The sequence below is a fragment of the Microcebus murinus genome, chromosome 16 (assembly GCF_040939455.1).
Source record: "Microcebus murinus isolate Inina chromosome 16, M.murinus_Inina_mat1.0, whole genome shotgun sequence".
Classification (NCBI taxonomy): domain Eukaryota; kingdom Metazoa; phylum Chordata; class Mammalia; order Primates; family Cheirogaleidae; genus Microcebus; species Microcebus murinus.
Window position 1 is genome coordinate 31,845,920 of NC_134119.1, and position 15,169 is coordinate 31,861,088.

Below are 15,169 nucleotides of genomic sequence, written 5' to 3' on the forward strand. Positions count from 1 at the left end.
TAAGTCCTCTAATTGAATCCTTGTCTAACTTCTGGGAGTTAGGAACTACAATCTCCATTTTACAGGTGAAGTACATGGCTTAGCAGAAGGTTAAGGAAGTTATCCAACTGCAATTGGTAACCAGTGGAACTCTGATCTTACCCTGAAGTTTGTGTTCTTTCTGCCCCACCTCCTGGGTGCTTACCATTCAGTGGCAGACACTTGAAGCATTTTAGCTGCATAAATAAGATAGGCACATATTAGCTGGCCTAGGCTATCACAAAGGTCCTTCTCAGCTCTAGTAGGGTGTGACTGATTTCACTCTGGGGAAACAGAGCTTCTGCATCACTTATGCCTCACAGGAGGAGGAACATGTGGGAGAGGGGAAGGGAAGGAGAGAAGGTATAAGGACACCTGTACTTCCGTCATTAGCCCACCTTAACAGTACATAGGAAATAGCCTGAACTAGATATACATGAATGGAACAGACCAATTCACAAAGAGATTGCATCAAAAAGAAACTGGTAGTAATAATTTTATGATTTATTGAACAATTACTATATTCCAGGCCCTGTACTAATAATGTTATATGCATTATCTTATTGAATTCTTACAACTACTATTGTTCTTATATTATAAAGGAGGAAACTGAAGTTTGGAGTGGTCAAGTAACTTCACAAAGCTCAAACAGCTGGTAAATGTTGGTGCTATGATACTGACCCAAGCCTATCTGACTCTTAACCTCTTTATTCCTCCTATGTCTATTATCAGGAAACCTAGTTTTCTAGAAAGCTCTCTTCTGGAGTAGCCCAGACAAAAGGGAATAGTCCCGGAGATAGAGTACAATGAGATGGGGCTATGAGAACCCTACTTGAAACAGTGAAAAGCAAGTCTTCATCATGGTAAAGAGAATCTGCAGAAGTTGCTGTTCACACTTAAGGCACAGTATCAAAATGGAGGTTCACAGTATAGATTGTGAACAAATACTGAACTTCTCTGAGCTTCAATCTTCTCACGCATAGGATAGGGTTAAGAATACCTGACATGGCTGGTATAAAGATGATATGAGATAATGCATGTAAAAATGCTTCCTTATTAAATGAAAAACTTTTACATAAATGGAAGGTTACTTTAGGAACTGAGAGAGAACCATGTTAATGAATGTAAACTTAACATAGGAGTTAAAAGCATATTTTCCAATTTACTCTCAATAAATAAAACTATCACTATTGCCATTTAGCCCATTCTTCTTCCTCCAAGTAGAAAGGAGTCATGCTTTCTCTTGTGGGACAGGTCACCAAAAAACTGACACAACAAGGGGATGCTGAGGCCCCAAGTACATACCTATGCTGGGTAGAAGCTCTGGATGGGATCCCACCTTCTCCTCCACTAGGCCACCTGCAAGTGGCTCAGATGCTATGCCACCATGATTGCTTTTTGTGGTCGGCGCCGCAGAGATGAGCTCAGAGGGTACCAGAGTGGTTACTATTGAGCGTACACTGGTGGGGAGAGCACCGCCAGGTAAGGTAGGTCCTGCTGAGGCGGAGCCTGGGCTAGAGTTCATTTTTAGCAGAGCAGGTGTTGGGGGCGTTGGGGTTTTACTGTCCATCTCTGTGGGTAACTGCTCTGTTCCCATGAGTCCAGGAGCTGTGGTCTCTAGCCCTTGGCCTTCAGTCTCTCCATCTGCACCATATTGCTCGTCCCCTTTCTCAAGAGTGCCTGTAACTTTCTTACACGCCTTGGTCAACAAAATCTGGCCAATTTTGTCCACTTTTCCTTTGCCCTTACTAGATGATACTGGGCTTCGCCGGTTGACAGAGGAACCTGGACTATTGTTGGTCAAAAGGGGAGAAACCATTGTGGTTGACTGTGAAGAGGGCAGAGTGCTCTGGTCTGCTGAGGTGCTCACTTGAGGACTAGCCTCATCTGGATTCGATTCTTTCACCTGCTGGACAGGGGGATGAGGAGGGACAACTGGAGAAGACGTACAAGGAGGGGAAGGAAGCTGAACAGGAGTGGCTCTTGAGTTAAGGACCAATGGTCGACCTGTCTGTATGTTTGGAGCAGGACTACTGGAGGGGGCATTAGGCGGTATAGGCGCAGAAGAAAATTTTATGTTCTGAGGTATGTGTAAAGGGCCAACGACTGCGACGGAGGGAGGCATCAGGCCAGAGTTGGTTGTCAGTGGGGCTGCAGGAATTGTGCTTGGCTGTGATCCTTTCATAACCTGAATTATTGAGGATGAATTGATAAAGACAGGAGTAATGAACTGAGGCCGGGCATTAGACTGAGCAGCTGACTGTCCCTCAGAAACCATAACCTTGCTACCCACACTGGGCATTGTGACGACTGTTGACATCAATGCTGACTGCAAGTGAGTCGGCAGAGCTGCTGATGTGTTAGCTGAAGTTGTGATGGGATTGGAAGTGACAAATACAGTTATTTGATTTGGAGGCAAGGGAGTGGAAATGGAAGAAGAGCTGACAGGTCTTGGCATTACTGGAGGGATACTTGGTGCAACATTAGAACTGACCTCACTCAATTCTGGATGCACAAGGGTTGAACACGGCTCGTTACTGTGAGGTAAATTTAGGGAATTAGAGGGTTCTTTAGAAGAAGACGGATCCTGCAGTGTGGGAATGACAGATGTTTTTTTGAGATCCTCCCCAGAAACTACTGGAGGTGTTACTTCCAGATCTGTAAGCCCAGGGGGCTTAATGGTGACATTAGGAGCTCCAGAGTTGTCAAGAAGTTGACTTAATGATGTTGGTGCTTCCCTCATAGCAGGAGACACTAAATTTTTGTTCTCTTCAACACTGGGAAGTTTATTAGGATCCGAAGGTTGCCCATCCTTTTTGGATTGATCTTCAGGGACAACCATTTTAACTTCTTGGGCAGGGACTGCTTTTAGCTCAATGTTTACCTGCTCCTTCCTACCCTGGGAATTCTGGCAATCACTGTCCTGAGGCACATTCAAGCTCTCCTTGTTATCCTCAAGAACACCCCCCACTGCAGCCACAGACACGGTGGGATTCTGAGGATTCAGCCCACTGTTGTTAGGAAAGCTCCCAGGTACAGAGGGATTGGTCAAAGGAGTGGGACTGACCAATACATTTCTTGGCAACTCCACGTTCTGCAACAGGGCTGCATTTGTTTGAGAGGCTAGAGTAAGTTTAGGGGCTTTTGAATTTTGCCTCCCAGGACTTGGAGTGGTTTTCCTACTGGACCCAGGACTAGACCTGCGACTGTTGCTTGGACTTGCCCGTTTTGTTGCTCCAGAATTAGATTGCTTTCCAGAATTCACCACCACAGAATCTAATTTGTGAGTTTGTGGGGCAGCAAAATTGGAAGGATTCACGGTAAGATTTGAAGGTGCTTGCCCAATGGCCTTCAAAGTCGTTGGATTTAGGCCCTGTTGATCAAAGCCCCTGTTTAAACTTGGCCTAGGAGGTAAAGGAATATTAATCTGTGGAGGGAAGAGTCCTGCTATGGAGGCATTGAGTCTTTCTGGTGACAGACTGATTTCTGAAGGTTCTGTGCTGGGAGGTCGGTTGTTGGGTGTCTGAGGATAATAGGGTCTGGGGCTGGCTCTGTTTGGTGTCTTAGGCCTAGATGTTTGTGTTGGAGCAGCCACATTTGGAAAATGGTGGCCATGAGAGCTGGGCAAGGAATTTACAGGCGGTTGCTGGGGAGTTGCACCTTGAGTTGCTGAAAGGGGTGATGGTCCAGGTTTTGGCCCTGTCATCATTAACTGATTTTGGGAGACTACTAAATGTGAAGGCATGTTATTTGGGCCTCCTGAGGCAGATGGTACTTCATTGCTACTTGCTTCAGGGAGTGAGGATGCCTCTCCCAGTGGCGAGCTAGAAGGATTCTGTGGGTTCTCCTGGTATACCATTTTCCTTGAATTGCTTCCCAAAGGAGTATTCACAGGCATTGGCATTCTTTGTTTATCAGGTGATGGTGGCACAGAGGCAGGTCCTTGTAAACTGACCATGACAGGCACACTGCCACTCTGTTGCAGGGGCGTTCTCTGGGAGTCCGGGTTCAGGGGGCCCCTTGGGGGATGGACATTTTGGGAGACTGGAAGCCTGACTGATTTGGGATCCTGCTGCATCATAAGCATCATCATCATTTGCTGCTGTTGCTGCTGCTGCTGTTGCTGCTGCGACTGTGGCTGACTGGGAGGTGGCTGCTGCTGTTGCTGAGGCAGTTGTGGCTGTGGCTGCTGCTGTGGTGGTTGTGGTGGGGGTGCCACATGCTGCATGAGTTGAGGAGGCATCTGCTGAAGTGGCCTCTGTTCAACTGGTTGAGAAGGATAACCTAAAACAAGCCCCCCAAATCAGGGAAGTTAGATTTTTCAGCAAGAAAACTTTGCTTCCTTTAGAGTATAGCCAAGCAATATTCATCTAGGTGGTAGACTATGCACAAACAGCTCAGGCATGCCCATTCCTGGGGCAGCAGGCAGCCCCTTATTATTTGACATAAGCAAAGGAGCTTAAGGAAGCAAAAAGCAAAGCATCAAGAACCTGGAGCTCCTCAGTATGCAGGGTCAGAATGAGGCATTATTGTACTAAGAGTCTGACAGATACTGTGCTATGCACTGAAAATGGCTGAGTCTATACCAGCCAAACATTTAGATGAAATGAGAAAAACTCCATCAACAGCAAGTAGCTGGCCACCCAGCATTCAGGTTTCTTGTAGACATAATAATATTTCACTGTATTTGCAAGTGAAGCATTTAGGATTCACTTTTTCTGTTAGCACAGGATTAACATTTTTAAGATGTGGTTTTGTTGAAAATGCCAGCATTGACGATAGCCTTTTTATTCTTTCAACTGCAGTAAAATATAAAATTATAGGATTCAGTTCCTTAAGAAAGAGGGATGTAAAATTACTCCAATCCATTGGCTTCATACACTATGCTGCATCCTTCAGGCTTAATCCTTTGGGGGAAACCAACTGAATTAAACTGCCCCTCAGATATAAGTCAGTGTAACAAACAGTAGGAGCTAACAGAAGCTGATACACACATTCAAAATAAAATGAGGGCACTAAGGTTTTTAAATTTTATTTTTATTTAATTTTATTTTTTTGAGACAGAGTCTCACTCTGTTCCCCAGGCTAGAGTGCTGTGGTGTCAGCCTAGCTCACAGCAACCTCAAACTCCTGATCTCAAGCAATCCTTCTGCTTCAGCCTCCGAGTAGCTGGGACTACAGGCATGTGCCACCATGCTCAGCTAATTTTTTTTTCTATATATTTTTAGTTGTCCAGCTAATTTCTTTCTTTCTTTCTTTTTTTTTAAGTAGAGACAGGGTCTTGCTCTTGCTCAGGCTGGTCTGAAACTCCTGAGCTCAAATGATCCGCACACCTCGGCTTCCCAGAGTGCTAGCATTACAGGCGTGAGCCACTGAGCCTGGCCTACACTAAGGTTTTTATGCATATTAAGTTGCATTTACTCTCTTACATGCAAACCTCTATTTGGAGAAATATTTTCTATTAGTCCACAATTAGGGAATAAGTAAGCCAGAAGCATAGTCCTCAGGAATCAAAAATAATTTGGGGAAAAAAAAATTGAAGGAAAATGTCTTCCAGATTTGTAGAAAGCAACATCTCAAATGATTCTCTCTTTTGTGAAGATTTTACTTGGCATTTTAGAACCAAAACCTTACACAATCAGAAAGGATAAGCATATACTCAAACCAAGAAGAAAGGTGGCTTAGTGGGAAAAAGTGGGGGATATAGCTGGGATACAATTCCACAAACTAAATTTATTCCATTGTTGCATGAAAGTACATTTACAAGTTTTAAGGAGGTGACAGAAAATAAGAACCGCTGGCCCTGGCAGTAGGAAGAAATGATGACTCACAATTTTCACAAAGCTACTAAATGCTGTGGGTCAGACTCTGTGCTCAATAGCTAGTTAATGTCTTCTGGCCAATGATTTCCATGGTACCAAGGAGTACAAGGTGCAGAATCCAGTTCTGAAGATTTCTTTTTTTTAATTCTTTGTTTGTTTTAGGCCCAAGTGACTTCTTGACATTTATAAAGCTAATAACATACGGCATTTCTACAGTTTAACTGTCCTTTTAGCTATACAGTCTAACAGAGTGGGCTTTAATTGTTCACATCTAGTCTGGGGTTCCCACTTTAAGAAAACTGTAATTTCTACAAAAGCCCATTGATGTGAGGACTATGACACAGATGCCTTTTATCTTTCAACCCACCAGACAGCACAGTAAATATGAAAGAGGGCAGCATAGACAATACAGTGGCCCTCAAAAGTAATAGTTAAGGGCATGGCTGCTACAGAGTCCAGAAGCTGCAGGCAGCAGTCCAAAGGACACTAGTGATAAGACAGATTGGAGTGGACGTGACAGAATGGCAGAGAGGAAAAGCAGAGGACACAAATAGTGCCCATAACAGTTAAAAAACAATTTATCAGTCAGGGATGCAAACTCATATGCCTTCAGGGGCCAGGCAGGTAGTAAAGAAGAGAACTGGGCTGGTATAACACAATAGGAGTCTTGTGAACAGTGCCCAACTACAGAGAGGACTTTCTAAAGGCATTTAAATTCAGGTTTTTGTTTAAGATAGTGCATGGCAATTCAATCCATTATATGCCAAATTTAGCATTCAGGCCCCTGGTTTGCAGAAAGAAGGCAATAAATGTGTGTGAGGAGCCCTGGCATTCAATAAGAAGGGTTCAGATGTGTCCGAAGGAAGAAGGTGCCTTCCTGCTCATAATGCCTTCTGGACATACTCCCCAAAGGCTGATGACCTACCAGCCTCAACTGTGCTGCTCCAACTCACTGGTGGGAAGTGTGGTATGCCCAAACAATTTATAATAAATAACACAAAGTGTTGACATCATGATGGATTTACCTTTGTTTGTTTGTTTGTTTTCTGGATTCACTTAAAAAACATATAAATTAAGAGTAGATTAAAGCTTATTCCTAAAATAATGTCACTCTCATTTATATGCCAAAAAGGAGGTAGAATAACTGGTGAGGAAGAAACAAAACATAACCCATACACAAAGGGGAGAGTGGCCTAAGTTAAAGGTTGTGCATCTTTAACTGTGTCACAGGGGAATAAAGTTATAAGTCACTGCTCAGGCCAAGAGTAACCAGGTATAGAGATATTGTGGCAGATGGCTGTGGTCCTATAATACTTGGATTGGAATGAATGCATTTTTGGAGTTCTTCCCTTTTTAACATTTAAAGGATAATATTATTTTATAATCAGACAGCGGTACAACACAGGGGGTTTCAACAATATTGGTGCTGCTTATTATAAATTTAAGTTGGGTGGTAAGCACATGGGTGTCTCTTTTATTATTATTTACATCTTCTCTATGTTTTAAAGATTTATAATAAAATGTCTATAAAAAAGATCATCTTGTTTTAAACCCTGTTAGTTCTCTACTTTGAGAAAGCCCCAGGAGAAAAGGCTGCAGGAAAGGCAGGCAAGCAGGATTAGAGTGAAAACATCTCTCCATTTAATGTTATTCCATTCTGATGCCAACGAGAACCTTGACATTGACAAGAATAAAGAGGCACTTCACATTTCAGTCCGATTTTATGACTTAAAAATAATGAAGATAAATTTGAGCAGAATATGTACATGTGCATATGTGTGTAAGATAAGTCTTCAGAAGTTGACATTTGAAATTTTTACTTAATATCAAAGCAAAGCTTCCAAATACTAAATAAATTAAATAGCTAAAGTACACTAGTTAGAAGGCAAAATAAAATACTATTGTTTCCTTGAAGAGAAGGAAGCCTTGTAATGCTGCATGTATGATAACAAGTATATAATCTTTGGCTAACATTTTATCACCTGGTGGCCGGTTTGAAAATTCTGGCAGTTTAGGGCCTGAGTTGTCCAGGTTAATTCCTTGTTCTCCAGGCAATGGCGGCTGATCAGCCTCCTCCAGACCAGTGGGGCGAGTATCTGGGGCGCTAAAAAATAAGTAACACATTTGACAGTAAGTTATATAGAAAATACACAAAACTAGCTCAATCCCTCCCCTATTTCTAAAAAATGAAAATGTTTCATTATCATCTTTACCATTATTTACATCTAAGTCTGGATAAAATATTCAATATTGGCATAAAAATAATCTGAATTTCATTAAATGTTAATTAACATCTGCTTAATCTAATAGCACTTATTTATTTAAAGTGTTTCCACAAATTTCTGACATAATGATTTTCATGTAACCACCCATCCCTCAGATGTTTTAAGACCTGATCATAGGGCTATCAACTTTATATAGGACTCTTCCTGTGAAACCACACTATCTTCAGTGTAGCTATCAAATTCAACCAGGGAGTCTGTTTCTTTTTTGTGGATATGACAGTGATGGCTCCAATAATTTTTAACACCTTGCAAAAGGCTGTAGGTTGGCTTATGGAAATGGTATTAGAGAACAGTACACAAAGCTAATTCTGCTGCAGAACTGCAGAATAATATTTGCTGACATCCCATTGGCTTTGGGATGCCTTCATTTTTACCTGAGTGTAGCTTAGAATTTTTAGTGGGGAAGAAAAAAATGAAGAAAATATATCTACTAATGCACACATTCCCAAAGAAGCAGAGTGTTCACATCCCTCATTTTGTTTGTAATCTCAGTCCTAATGCATCTTTTTTTCCTACCTTTAGTTTCCTTTTGCACTGATTTTGTTCATCCACTTTAATGTACTGTTTTGTCTAATAATACAATGAGTCTAGTTTCATAAGCCACCAAAATCCATTTTAGAAGCCCAAGCATGGGGACCGGGGGGAGGAGAGGATGGGGGAAAACCTACCTAGTGGGTACAATGAACACTATCTGGGCAATAGGCACACTTGTAGCCCTGATTCACGCATTAGGAAAGTGATCTGTGTGTCCAAAAACATCTGTACCCCCATAATATTTTTTGGGAAAAAAAAAGACCCAGCACATGGGAATTTAGAACTTAAAGCAGGTCCTTAGCTCATTCAGATCCCTATAGCAATTTACTTCTTATGACTTCTCTCTCACTTCAAATTCTAGGCAAGGATTCTGTGGTAACCTTTTTGAGAATTATATAGCTAAAAAATCTCAGATATCTGGTTCAGCCCCCTCATGTTATAGATGAGAAAACAAAGGCCCAAAGAGGTATAAGAGACAGGCTTTAAGGTTCCACAGTGAGCTAGTGATAGAGCTGGAAGTAGGCGCTCTTTCTATTAAACCTACTGTTTCCCTTTCCTAGCAGCCTTGATGCTATATAAGGTTCTTTTCATAATTTATAGACCCAATAAGTAAGCAGTTTCCCTCAGGGCTGGTGAAAACAGCAAAAATGCATACTAATGGCAACAGAATGACCTTGCAATTTTATTCCCAGACAACTGGGAGGAATAAAATAATTATCCCCACAAAAATGTTATTCCCACAGGCTGACAGTAGTAAAGAACTCAACCGAGAAAGAACAAAAAAATTCAATAATTAAAGTACTTATTAAGTCTGAATTCAGGAAAATATAGATTGTTAATATGTAGCAATTGGCTTTTTTTTTTTTTTTTGAGACAGAGTCTCGCTTTGTTGCCCAGGCTAGAGTGAGTGCCGTGGCGTCAGCCTAGCTCACAGCAACCTCAAACACCTGGCTCAAGCAATCCTCCTGCCTCAGCCTCCCAAGTAGCTGGGACTACAGGCATTCGCCACCATGCCTGGCTAATTTTTTGTATATATTAGTTGGCCAATTAATTTCTTTCTATTTATAGTAGAGACGGGATCTCGCTCTTGCTCAGGCTGGTTTCGAACTCCTGACCTCGAGCAATCCGCCCGCCTCGGCCTCCCAGAGAGCTAGGATTACAGGCGTGAGCCACCACGCCCGGCAGCAATTGGCTTTTAATGTATAAGATTCAAAAAGTAGCAAGTGAGTATGATATAACAGAGTACAACCAAAGAATGTGTGGGAAGGCTGGGACAAAAGTAGTTGGTTTTATTTTGAACATTTAAGCTTCTTTAAATAAAGCTCCCTTATTCTTTTCCATAGTTCTAGGAATTTATTTGGATTAAACTGTTATACACGCATACATGCATTAGTCACTCACTCTTCCCTGTTAAATGTCTCTAAATTTTAGTTTTATGATTAAAGGCAGAAAATCCAGCTCAATCAATGTTCCTTCTGGAAACATTTTATCAAAGCCAGAAACATGACTTAAATTAATACTTAGCTTCAGGAAATGAAATATAAATTATTAATTGCCCTTCCTGCTGTGATCTTGCAAAAGAACTCACCTGGAGAACCTTTACTGAAAGGGTAACTGATTTAAAAAGTCCATTCATCTTATTGTGAGGGTTTTAAGCTTCTAGGGATGATAAAGATCCTTTAAAGGAAAGGCACCTGTGCAAAAAACTATTACTGAGAGAAAGTAGTTGTTTTCATTTCCAAAACACACTGGGCTTTTCTGGTTCCCTGACAGCCATTATAGGCCTGAAGTCAGTGCTTTGTGGAGTTGTAATGTGGTAGCACTCGTTATGTTTCAGGCTCTGGGTGCCACAACGTCCCTGAGACTACAGAATTAAGAAATGTAGCAGCCAATTGCAATGTATAAACCTTGTTTGGATCCTTACTTGAACAAACAAACTGTAAGAAAAAAAACTGGAGATAACAGGGAAATGTGAACACTGTTTGGACATGTGAGAATATTAATGAAGTATTATTAATAGTTCTATGGGTGTGCTAATGACATTGTGTGGTCATATAAAAAAACTGTTCTTATCTTTTAGAGTTACACACTGAAATATTCACCAAGTGAATTTGTTTTAAAATAATCAAGAGGGCAATGAGAGCGTATAGATGAAGGCAAGATAGGCTGTTGGCAAGATGGGAATTGTTGAAGCCGGGAGATTTCATTATACTATTCTAGTTTTATATGTCTAAAATTTTCCATCAAAAAAAGCTGTCCATATAGAAACAAATGAATAAAAATTGAGGCAAAATTATCACAACCTACTTTAGATCTTGCTGACTATTTTTCTTCTTCCGAGGGGGTTTCTTCTTCTTCGGTTTATTTGCGTTGGTATTATTTTGCTTATTGTTTACCCCAAAATGGCCTGCAGAGATGTCACTCTGCAATAAGTTGACCAACAATGGGCTTGTTAGCGTGACATCCTTATTGACCGGGAAGCCTGGATTCTGACCACAGGACATCTGATTTCCATTGGGTGCTCCACTGAAAGGTGCATTGAAAGGCATCCCATGGCCTGAGAAGTGGTTTCCCGAGGCACTGTTTCCCTGCATGGCCTGCACATGGGGGGGAACCATGTTGGTTTGTTGCATGCTAACATCAGGCATCATCTGAGACAAGTTGACATCATTATTTGCTGTAGTAGCTGGATCACCATGCTGCTGGGCCATGTGTGGGCTGGGCCCTGGTGGCCGCAGGACCTGCCCCTGAATCCCCATAACCTGAGATGGACTGTTGTTCACAGGCCCTTGCTGGGGCAGCATCTGTCCTGACATCTGTCCCGTAAACTGCACCATGTTTCCTTGCATGTTCGGAGTTGGTCCCCTCATTATCTGTGCTGGTCCCGGCATGACATTGGATTGGTTCTGAGTGTTAAACTGTTGTTTATTCCCCTGCATCTGATTGGTCATGATCTGTTCTATCATTGGGTTCTGTTGGAGCAAAACTTGCCCCTGAGGCCCCATCATCTGGTTATGTGGTGCCATCATTTGTGGGCCCTGCTGGGAAAGCATCTGCTTGGGTGGGGTCATCCTCTGGGGCGAGGGCCCAAGATTTTGGCTCTGAGGGTTCACCATCATTTGGCCCTGTGGCATAAGCTGGGCCCTTGAAAGGATCATGGGGTTCTGAGGGTTCAAGGTTCCTTGTTGCTGGACCATCTGGTTCTGGGAGGGCACGATCTGCTGGTGCATGCCCATCAGCTGAGATGGTGGGCCCTGCTGGGGCTGGCCTTGCATGTTGCCCAGGTTCACCTGAGGAACCCCAGAACTACCAGTCTGCTGATTGTTCATGTTGCCATGAATTCCCATGAGGCTGGGCTGCATCATATTTGTTGGCCCATGGGACACCTGCATCTGGTTTTGAGGAGGACCAGCTCCTTGACCACCTTTAAAAAAAAAAAGGCATGGTTTCAGAAACAAATATTGTCCTATTGTTATTAAGATACTCAAATTACCTTACTTAGACACCTTGAACTCCATGACTACTGTATATGTGGAAGGTACCATATAAAAGTAGAAAATAGCTGTCCTAGGGTGGAAGAATTGTGATTTTATCATTGTTTTAAAACTTCCTATAAAAAAACATAAATTCACATAAGTCATGAATGAAGTTTGTATTAGCAGATAGGGAAACTCAAGTAGTTTGCTCTATCCTTCTCTCATCCTTCAAGAAATAGTTTGATCTTTGTTTTTTTAAGTCACGATTTTTCTCATTCCTTAGTGATTTACAATTATAGTTGGGAACCATAACTAAATTAGCTCCAAGTGGGAATGGGAGTTCAGAAAATATTTGAACTATCTCAGTTTAAACTGCTTGAATGAGAAAGGGTAAGAGGATTAGTCGTGTGGTCCCTAAGCAACTAGAAACATGAAGTTTGAGCTTATACAATACTGCTCTACAAATACTTTTGAGCTGTTTCATTGTGTCTTATTTTTCTTCCAAAATTTCCAAATACCAATACACTGTTGGTATTAAATTTGAACCAATTAAGTTTGAAAAATACCACATTATAAACCAGAATTCAGATACCCAGCATAAACAAAGCTAGTAAGTACTAAACAGAGATTTAAAAAGTTGCAGTTGTCCAAACATGCTGTATGTCTTGATGGCTTTGTAGCTACAGTTTAATTTGCCAGAAATGCCTTTTGTCTTTTTACTACCTGAGCAAGCTCTAACTCAGGGGCAGCAAACTATGGCCCTTGGGCCAAATCAGGCCCACTGCTGATTTGTGAATAAACAAGTGTTTAGAACACTGCCTTGCTCACTTGTTTATATATCGTCTATGGCTACTTTTTGTGCTACAATAGTGGAGTTGAGTAACTGTAACAGAGACCATATATCCTGTAAAACCTAGAATAATTACTATCCGGCCCTTTTTTAAAAAAGAATTGCTGACTCCTGCTCTAACTTGTTTCATCTCCTTTTTTTAGGTGTTTCCTAAGACATTTTACCTACTTTCTACATATTAGTTATTGGTCTGAAAGAATAATTATTTGTGGGTGTGAAATTAAGCAGAGAGATCACGACTTACTTGTCTATATACCCTTGTTGCCTATCAAGTCTACCACAAAATACTCAATAAATGCCAGCTGAATAAATCACAGAAAACAAACCTGCATGCTGGACAGTTTGATTTGCTTGCAGCTGAGGGGCTCCTGAATTCCCAGGGGTGGTGGCTGTGGTCGAAGGCACCTGACCTTGCATAAAGTTCGGATTGGCCTGTCCTGCTGAGAAGCCAGGTGGGAGGCGTTTAGGCATTCCTTAATAGAAAACAATGAGTAAGGCAGTTACCTAACAAATTTATACTCTTGGTTAGATATGGAATGAATAAGGAAGGATGAGCTGCATGAAGTCTCCACTGGCTTAGCTCTCTCTGTCACACTGCTAGGATCTTTAATAACAAGGTTGGGAAAGATGGTTAAAAAAATCAACACAATTTCTTATATGAGCATTGTCAAAATGAAAAAGAAATACTAAAAAATTTACACTTAGAACATGCCAAGGAAAAGATGGCAATCTGCTCCCTAAATGTGATCTGAGGCCACGCCACAGCAAGGTTTGAGGGCTCACTTTTTTTTATACAACGGACCCCAAAACTTTACATACTTTAACACAGGCACCAAAGGAATAGGCTAAACTCTCTCATATTTAACAAATTGAAATGAAATACTATAAAACAAAGAGCTGGGTCCCGATATTAAAGATAGGTGATTTTTTTTTTTCCTTTGAGGGAAATGGATGACAATCTCCTTTGCAGAAAATTTCCCCCCAATATTGTGCTTGTCTCTTCGGAAGAGACAAGAGATCAGAAACAGTTCATAGGAGCTTCAAAGTGAGGCTACATTAAATTTATCATCATGCCTTCCCCTCATAAGGTTTGCTGTGATTCTGAACAGCTGTGGTACTGAAAACCATGCTCTAATGGAATCTTACTCAAGTACTAGTTCCTTTTAGGAAGGCCTAATTTCAGAAAATAAATTTATAGTAAGAAGAATCTCAGAACCCACTCATCATTTATAATGCAGGCCTTGATGTGGCCAGATCACCTAGGTGAGCATATCATCTGCTCTATGAAAGCATCAAGACTCTAAAGCTCACTTAAAAATTTCTTGTATTAGTCTATTTATGTTTTTAAGGGCCAAATTTTCAATGCCCTGAAAGACTCTTTGTAGACAAATATGCATTTGTCCTTTCTTTAGCAGTGACAAGTCCCATTTGCATGCTTCCACTGTAATTAAATCAGTAATCACTTTTGCAGGAGGGACTACCCAGCATCCACTGATCCAGGCCAGATGCCCAGAACAGTGAAGTTTGGAACTGAAACATTCTTGCATTTTCTAAGAACTTATTAAGATTCAAATATTAGAGCCTGCATGTCAGGAAAATTAATTACAGGAGAGTGAAAAGACTGATGAGCAACTTAATTTCACCAGAAACCATGGGAACATGCCTCTGCTATGTCGCACTAAAGATGCAAGGGTTTTTTTCTGGGTTGGCAATGGGTGTCTTTTGGTGGGGGATATGCTTATCAGATGATAGTATTACTGATACTCTCTATACCTTACTGAAAAGCTCCAAGCACATTCATGTGCACTAGATCAATGATTAATAAGAATAAATAATAAACATGGAGATGGATAAGTTTTACTGTAATCGTTTTACCTCACACATTAAGCTCCATTGCTTTTTCTTCATACAAGAGGCACCTTACAAAATAAATAAATAAATCTCCTTTAGGTATAACTGGTGGAATTCCCTCTCTAAGGAGCAGGCATTGGCATTATAAATCTATAAAAGTCAATGATTTCCAAACTTATTCCCCTCTAAGACTTTAATCAAACTTAACAAATACCATGCTTACTACTTTATTATTAATAGGATTATCAAAATTGATCATTATAAGGGCCTTTTCCCCAATAAGACCCTTTTCCTTATCTTTTCATTTTTGTTCTACTGCATAAATTTTCTCAA

General features: G+C 41.1%; 1 protein-coding gene across 6 annotated transcripts in view; it reads right to left on the bottom strand.

Moving 5' to 3' along the window:
- NCOA6 (nuclear receptor coactivator 6) overlaps positions 1–15,169 on the bottom strand; it is a 98,395-nt gene that overhangs the window by 21,992 nt on the left and 61,234 nt on the right. For 4 of the 6 annotated variants that reach the window (XR_012923738.1, XM_076011047.1, XM_012754652.3 and 1 more), the window contains 4 exons: positions 13,312–13,458; positions 10,967–12,083; positions 7,823–7,944; positions 1,324–4,302 (listed from right to left, as the gene is read on the bottom strand). Coding sequence is in view for 5 of the 6 variants with exons in the window: in XM_076011047.1 (XP_075867162.1) it covers positions 1,324–4,302; positions 7,823–7,944; positions 10,967–12,083; positions 13,312–13,458 (4,365 nt within the window). In the remaining variant the exon portion in view is untranslated. The remainder of the gene's footprint in view (positions 1–1,323; positions 4,303–7,822; positions 7,945–10,966; positions 12,084–13,311; positions 13,459–15,169) is intronic. The other 2 variants (XM_076011048.1, XM_076011049.1) reach the window with 2 other exon arrangements.